Here is an 8,194-nt window from a genome sequence, read left to right on the forward strand (position 1 = left end):
TTCTCACAAGAGGCAAGCTCTTCCCCTACCCCGCAAGAAAAAGGAGGTTGGCAGAAACGGGAAAACTCTATTCTTAAGTAAGTCATCTGTTATTCAAGTCAAAGCTGGAAGGAACCTTACAGTGCTTTCTATCAAATTAATCTGTCCACGCATCATTGGGGCTTTAAAAACATCGACATAGCCATGAATGCTGATCCAAGTTGCCCAGATGTACGAACCATTCCCTGCTTTCCAGAGAAGCCCCAAGTGTTTAAGTAATTTGCCCAAGGTAACATAGCTATAAGTGACAAGCAGAACGCAGTTATTTTACTAGTAATGAGGAGACGGCTTCAGAGAGTTCAATTTCATCAAGGTTATACGCCGAATGAATGAATGGAAGAGCCAGAACTAGAACCAAGTTCTGTTCCATGAACAAATGAATTGATGTAACAAATGGCATTTTAAAACAAGTTCTCTTATACTATCAGATCTCTCCTAAGGAAATTACTTTATATTCACCAGGGTCATTTCTCTGTAAACAAACTGGTTTATGGATAATATTTCAGGCCTTAGAACATCCTTAGGCTTTCAGGATGGAAGAGGATTTTATTAAAAAGTGGAAACAATAAGCACAGAAAGAAGGCAAAGCAGTCCTTGAATCCAGATCTCTTAACTCTTTTGTGTTGCCCTGCTTCCGAAGAACCTGTCTTCCAAAACTTTTCCACTTGCTTCATTCCCATATGAAGTTCAAGTGCCTTATGGTATGTGTGATTGCATAATGTCCACTTCTTTAATCAGATCATTTATAGAGAGTACTTTAATGTTTGCAAAATGTTTTACAAATGTAATTTCATTTGATCCTCACAACATCTCTGAGAGGTAGGTGCTTTTATTATCATCACTTTTTTGCAGATGAAGAAACTGACGCAGGGGCTAAGTAACTTACACACATCAGTTATTTTAGTTTTTGAGGCCGCATTTGAGGTCCTGGGCCAGCGCCTTAGCCACTGCGCCACCTAGTGGCCCTCCTGCAGAACGTGGATGAATGTAGCAAAGGTTAAATAAAGACAGCAATGGTCCGTAGACTCAGATGGAAGTTCCTCTAGAACTCGAGCCTCCAAACTAGGTCCTGTTGCTATAGCAGTGGCCCCGCCTTGAATGCCCCGGAGTTCCGAGGTGCTGATTGGTCGGCGGGGAGGCTATCTTTCCGGATGTTCCCGGGCCGGCCATTGTGCGCGCCGGTTCCCTCTGCGGGTGACGGCTCTGATCGTCCGGCTCTCCCGCGCCTTTCCCTCTTCTCTGAGACCGGCGGACCCGGGACTCTGTCCCAGAGGCTGCAGGTGCCGGCGCCGGCGCCGGCCCCGACCCCCACATGTGGTTGTGGGAGGAGCAGGGGGGCCTGTTGGCCTCCTTCTCCTTCCTGTTCGTTCTGCTGTTGATCCTGACCCGCAGCCCCTTCAACTCGTGCCTCTTCACCTTCAGCTTCTACCTGCTGCTGCGCTTCTTAAGCTTCGAGCCGGTGCCCAGCCGCCGGGCCCTGCAGGTGCTCAGGCCCCGCGGCCGCATCTCTGCCATCGCCCACCGCGCTGGCGGCCACGATGCCCCTGAGAACACGCTGGCCGCGATTCGGGAGGTAGGGAAGGGGGAGCCCCTCCCCCTCTCGGGGTACTCCTCTCCCCCACCCCCAGGGTTTCCTCTCGCACCTTTCCAGCCCCGAAGAAATGGGGTCTCTCAGTACCCCCTTGTTGAACGCGTGAACCTCTCAGCCTCAGTTTCTTCCTCTGTAAAATGGGAGGTAGGAATGTGTGTGATAGATAGCCCCAATATACGGTCAAATATATTTATGTATGAGAAACGCTTTGCAAATTTTACTGTGCTATTCAATATGCATTATTATTATTTATTATTAAAGGCAGTTAGGTAGCTCAGTGGATGAGAGCTGGACCTAAAAGACCAGAATTCAGAATTCAGATGTGGCCTCGGTCACTTAGTAATTGCATGACTACAGTATGCAAATCACTCAACCTCGGTTTTCCCATATGTAAAATGAATACGAACGCCCCACCTGTGAGGATCAAGTATGATCATATATAAGGACAAAGAGTTTGCAAATCTTGCAGTGCTATATCAATGTGCATTATTATTATTCATTATTAAAGGCAGCTAGGTGGCTCAGTCTATTAAGAGTCAAGAACACCAGAGTTCAGAGATCCACTCAATCTCATTTTTCCCGATTTGCAAAGTTGGAAGAAGTAGGGCAAGAACCTCTGTTCCTCAGTGTAGCTGTGAGCATCAAGCATAATGCTTGCATCAAGCATAATGATTTGCACTTTGCAAATCCTACAGTGCTATATAAATGTGAATTACTATTATTAAATCATTAAAGGCAGCCGGGTGGCTCAATGAATGAGCTTGCTGGACCTGGAATCTGGAAGATCAGAGTTCAAATGAGGCCTCAATTACTTTCTAATTGCATAACTGGGGTAAATCTCTTAACCTCTGGCTACCTCAGTTTTCCCATTTGTAAAATGGGGAGGTGGTGGTGGTGGTGGTGATGGTGATAGCCCCTGTTCCACAAGGTAGCTGTGAGCATCAAATATAATTATGTATACGTAGCATTTAAGGCAGCTAAGTTGCTGCTGGAAGTGCAGGAAGACTCATCTTTCAGAGTTGAAATCTGGCCTCAGGTACTTACCTCTGTGACCTTGGTCAAATCACTTAATCCTGTTTGCCTTATTTTCCTCATCTGTAAAATGTATGGGAGAAGGAAATTGCCAACCACTCCAGTGTCTTTGCCTAGAAAACCCCAAATGGGATCACAAAGAGTCATACAAGACGAAAACAGTATAGTGCTATATAAATGTGGGCTATTATTTTTTAAAATTTATTTATTTTTAGTTTTCAACAATCACTTCCATAAGCTTTTGAGTTTTAAATTTTCTCCCTCTCCTTCCCCAACTCCCTCCCCAGGATGGCACGCAATCTGATACAGGGTATACATATACATTCCTATTAAATATATTTTCATATTAGTCATGTTATAAAGGAGAATTAGAACCAATAGGGGGAACCATAAGAAAGAAGAAACAAAACAAAACAGAAGGGGAAAAAAGAGCAAATACTATGCTTTGATCTGCATTCAGACTCCATAGTTCTTTCTCTGGTTGTGGATAGCATTTTCTATCATGAGACTTTTGGAAATATCTTAGATCTTTGCATTGCTGAGAAGAGCTACGTGTATCAAAGTAAGTCATCATACAACATGGGTGTTACTGTGTACAATGTTCTAGTTCTGTTCACTTCACTCAGCATCAGTTCATTCAAGTCTTTCCAGGTTTTTCTGAAGTCTGCCTGCTCATCATTTCTTATAGCATAGTAGTATTCCATTACATTCATATACCACAACTTGTTCAGCCATTACCCAACTGATGGGCATCCCCTCAATTTCCAGTTCTTGGCCACCACAAAAAGAGTTACTATAAATATTTTTATACATGTGGGTCCTTTTCCCATTTGTATGATCTGTGGGATATAAACCTAGAAGTGCTATTTCTGGGTAAAAGGTTATGCACATTTTTATAGCCCTTTGGACATAGTTCCAAATTGCTCTCCAAAATGGTGGGATCAGTTCACAGCTCCACCAATAATGCATTAGTGTTCCAATTTTTCCACTTCTCCAACATTTATCATTTTCCTGTTTTGTCATCTTAGCCAATCTGATAGGTGTGATGTGGTACTATAGAGTTGTAAAAATTCTGTAAAAATTCTTTCCCAGTTTTCTACTTCCCTCCTAATCTTGGTTGCATTGGCTATGTTTGTGCAAAAACTTTTCAATTTAATGTAGTCAAAATTACCTATTTTGCATTTCATAATGGTCTCTACCTCTTGTTTGGTCATAAATTCTGTTCTCCATAAATCTGACAGGTAAATGATTCCTTGCTCTCCCAGTTTGCTTATAGTATCAGCCTTTATATTTAAATTCTTTACACATTTTGACATTATTTTAGTATATGGTGTAAGATTTTGGTCTATGCCTAGTTTCTGCCATACTGTTTTCCAGTTTTCCCAGCAGTTTTTGTCAAATAGTGAGTTCTTATCCCAGAAGCTAGGGTCTCTGGGTTTATCAAATAGTAGATTACTATAGTCATTGACTGCTGTGTCTTGTATACATAACCTCTTCCACTGATCCACCACTCTATTTCTTAGCCAGTAATGTGGGCTATTATTAATGACCTATTTCCATCCTTGGGCAAATAATCACTTAAACATTCCAAGCCTCTGTTGTTTAATATAGGCAGCTGGGCTAGATCGGGGGTAGGGTCCCTGTGGCCTTGAGGCCACATGTGACTCTATCGGTCCTCAAATGTAGCCCTTTGACTGAATCCAAACTTCACAGAGCAAATCCCCTAAAAGGATTTCTTCTGTAAAACTTGGACTCAGTCAAAAGGCTGCACCCAAGGACCTAGAAGGCTACACGTGGTTTTGAGGCATCAGGTTCCCCACCCCTGGCCTAGAAGATAGTTGACCTTTATATAGCTCTTCAAATTTTGTCTCATTTTATCCTCAAAACAACCCTGTGAAGGAGCTGTTATTATCCTGATTTTACTGTTGAGGGAACTGAGATAGATAAAGATTAGTTGACTTTCCCAGGATCACACAGCTAGTAAGGTGTGTGGCAGGATTTGAACTCAGGTCTCTCTGAGTCTAGGTCCACCTGTTCTACTACCTGGCTACTTCTCTCCTATCCAGTTTTCTGTTATTTTCATCTTTCTGTCTTCTTTCATGCCATGAGGTACATCAGTGATTTCAAGGGCTTCACTATGAGCCCAGTAAAAGTAAGTTTGAAGTTAGGAGACTAAGAAGAGCAGAAACTAAAAGGTGAAAGGAATACTTGAGTTAGTAGATATTAGTGGTCATCAGCCAGGTTGGAACTCTTCACATTCTCCCTCCTCCTTCCCCCTTTGCTTATATGCCAGAGATCTGAAGGGAGGTTGAGTGTCTTCTTGTCTATAACTTCTCGTAGTCTTTATATGACTTCTTTATACATCTGATGAAAGACAACATTTTCCATCACAAACTATAATGATCTTAAAAACATCAAAGAAAGTAATGGAAAGAAAAATTATAGGACTTAATTTTCCTTAGGATAAATGCAATCAACAAGTTTCATCTTCCAAATATTTAACATAAACTCTCTAAAAGTATAGGTAACAATGCTAGATACAGAGTAGATATTTAGTATACATTTGTTGATTGATTTTTGTAGTTCAGATGTATGTGTGTATAATTGAAGCAGTAGTATATTTGAGGACTTTTCTAACAAAGAAAATTGTTTTATGTACATGATAATCCATGTTTAAGAAAAGCCCAATATTTGCTCTTCCTTAGATATTTTTTATTGTATTAATTTAATTTATTTAGTTTTAGTTTTCATCATTCACTTCCACAAGATTTTGAGTTCAAAATTTTCTCCTTATCTCGCCCCTACCCCCACTCTAAGATGGCGTGCATTCTGAATACCCTTTCCCCTAATCTGTCCTCCCTTCTGTCACCCCCCCCTTCCCTTATCTCTTTCCCCTTCTATTAGATTTCTGTACCCCATTGCCTGTATATCTTATTTCCCCAGTTGGAAGTAAAAACAATTTTTAACATTTGTTTTCAAAACTTTGGGTTCCAAATTCTCTCCCTTCCTCCCTCACCACCCACCCTCATTGAGAAGGCAAGCAACTTGATACAGGCTATACATGTGTAGTCATGTAAAACACTTCCATAGTAGTCATGTTGTAAAAAACTAACTATATTTCCCTTCATCCTATCCCATCTCCTGTTTATTCTATTCTCTCTTTTGACCTTGTTCCTCCTCAAAAAGTGTTTGCTTCTGATTACCCACACCCCAATCTGCCCTGCCTTCTGTCATCTCCCCAATCTCTTATTCCCTTACCCCATATTTTCCTGTAGGGTAAGATAGATTTCCATACCCAAGTTAGTGTATGTTATTCCCTCCATAAGCCAAATTTAATGAGAACAAGATTCACTCGTTCCCTCTCACCTTCCCCCACTTCCCCTCCACTATAAAAGCTTTTTCTTGTCTGTTTTATGTGAGATAATTTACCCCATTCTACCTCTCCCTTTCTCCTTCTGCCAAGTATAATCCTCTCACCCCTTAATTTTATTTTTAGATATCACCCATTCATCTTCAACTCACCCTGTGCCCTCTATCTATCTATCTATACATATATTTTCCCTCCTGTACCCTAATACTGACAAAGGTCTCATGAGTTACAAATATCATCTTTCCATGTTGAAATGTAAATAGTTCAACTTTAATAAGTCTCTTATGATTTCTCTTTCCTGTTTACCTTTTCATGCTTCTCTTGAGTCTTGTATTTGAAAGTCAGATTTTCTATTCAGCTCTAATCTTTTCATCAAGAATGCTTGAAAATCCTCTATTTCACTGAATGTTCATTTTTTTCTTCTGAAGGATTATACTCAGTTTTGCTGGGTAGGTGATTCTTGGTTTTAATCCTAGCTTCTTTGACCTCTGGAATATTATGTTCCAAGCCCTCCAGTCCCTTAATGTAGAAGCTGCTAAATCTTGTGTTATCCTGATTGTTTCCACAATACTTGAATTGGTTCTTTCTGGCTGCTCTGCAATATTTTCTCCTTGACCTGGGAACTCTGGAATTTGGCTATAATATTCCTAGGAGTTTTCCTTTTGGGGTCTCTTTCAGGAGGTGATTGGTAGATTCCATCAATTTCTGTTTTACCCCCTAGTTCTAGAATATCAGGGCAGTTTTCCTTGATAATACCTTTTTTTATTATTAATTAATTTATTTTGATTTATCAACAATCACTTCCATAAACTTTTGAGTTTTAAATTTTTCTCCACCTCACTCCCCAAGATGGCACGCAATCTGATATAGGCTATACATATATATTCCTATTAAACATATTTTCACGTTAGTGATGTTGTAAATAAGAATTAGAACCAATAGGAGGAACCACCAGAAAGAGGAAACAAAACACAACAGAAGAAAAAAAATCAGGAGGAGCACGTAGCTTATTCTCTTGTTTTCCTTTCCCATCTCCATTCCTGGTTCCTATTTACAGTAGGTTAAAATCCTCTGTTCTTTACCATTTAGGACCAGGGAAGACATCTGAGAGGAGATACAATTTGAGAAAGATTATGAACAAAAAAGAGGAGGAGGCAAATTGACAGAAGGGTGTATCACAGAGCAAGACATTATATTATAGACACCAGTGTGAAATCATGCCTCCCACACTGAGTCATTAAGGTATTTTTTGGTATGTGTATAAATACAAGATCTAGAAGATAAAAAAAAAAATGTCTTTTTAGACTAAGTTAGGTGTCATCAATTATTTGACTTTTTTTCTTTTTTCTTTTTTTGACCTTTTTTTAAAAATTTTTAGGCAATTGGGGTTAAGTGACTTTCCCAGGGTCACACAGCTAGTAAGTGTCAAGTGTTTGGTCTGAGACTGGATTTGAACTCAGGTCCTCCTGACTTCAGGGCCAGTGCTCTATCCACTCTGCCACCTAGCTGCCCCCCTTTTTCTCTTTTTTAAAATTATTTAGTTTTAGTTTTCAACATTTACTTCCACAAGATTTAGAGTTCCAAATTCTCTCCCTTCCTCCCTCCCCACCCACCGTCATTGAAAAGGCAAGCAACTCAATGCAGGCTATACATGTAATAGTTATGTTGTGGAAGACTAATTGTATTTCCTTCCATCCCATCCTGCCCCCCATTTATTCTATTCTCTCCTTTGACCCTATCCCTCCTCAAAAGTGTTTGCTTCTGATTACTCCCTCCACCAATCTGCCCTCCCTTTTATCATCTCCCCCTCTCTTATCTATCCCCTTCCCCCCTATTTTCCTTTAGGTAAGATAGATTTCCATGCTCAATTGAGTGTGTTTGTTATTCCCTTCTTGAGCCAAATCTGATGAGAACAAGATTTACTCTTTCCCTCTCACCTGCCCCCTCTTCCCCTCCACTGTAAAAGCTTTTTCTTGCCTCTTTTATGTGAGATAATTTACCCCATTCTACCTCTCCCTTTCTCCTTCTCCCAGTACAATCCTCTCTCACCCCTTAATTTTATTTTTTAAATATCATCCCTTCATATTCAACTCACCCTGTACCCTCTATCTATCTATCTATCTATCTATCTATCTATCTATCTATCTATCTATCTATCTATC

The 8,194-nt window shown here is 40.3% G+C and overlaps 1 protein-coding gene across 1 annotated transcript in view; it reads left to right on the plus strand.

Annotated features, from left to right (window-relative positions):
• The first annotated feature begins 1,190 nt into the window (after window positions 1-1,190).
• LOC114052274 (glycerophosphodiester phosphodiesterase 1-like) overlaps window positions 1,191-8,194 on the plus strand; it is a 23,940-nt gene continuing 16,936 nt past the window's right edge. The window contains 2 exon segments of the mRNA XM_027874813.1: window positions 1,191-1,292; window positions 1,295-1,612. Of these exon segments, the coding sequence (XP_027730614.1) occupies window positions 1,191-1,292; window positions 1,295-1,612 (420 nt within the window).

Source organism: Vombatus ursinus, unplaced genomic scaffold, assembly GCF_900497805.2.
Source record: "Vombatus ursinus unplaced genomic scaffold, bare-nosed wombat genome assembly UNPS02014807.1, whole genome shotgun sequence".
Taxonomy (NCBI): Eukaryota; Metazoa; Chordata; class Mammalia; order Diprotodontia; family Vombatidae; genus Vombatus; species Vombatus ursinus.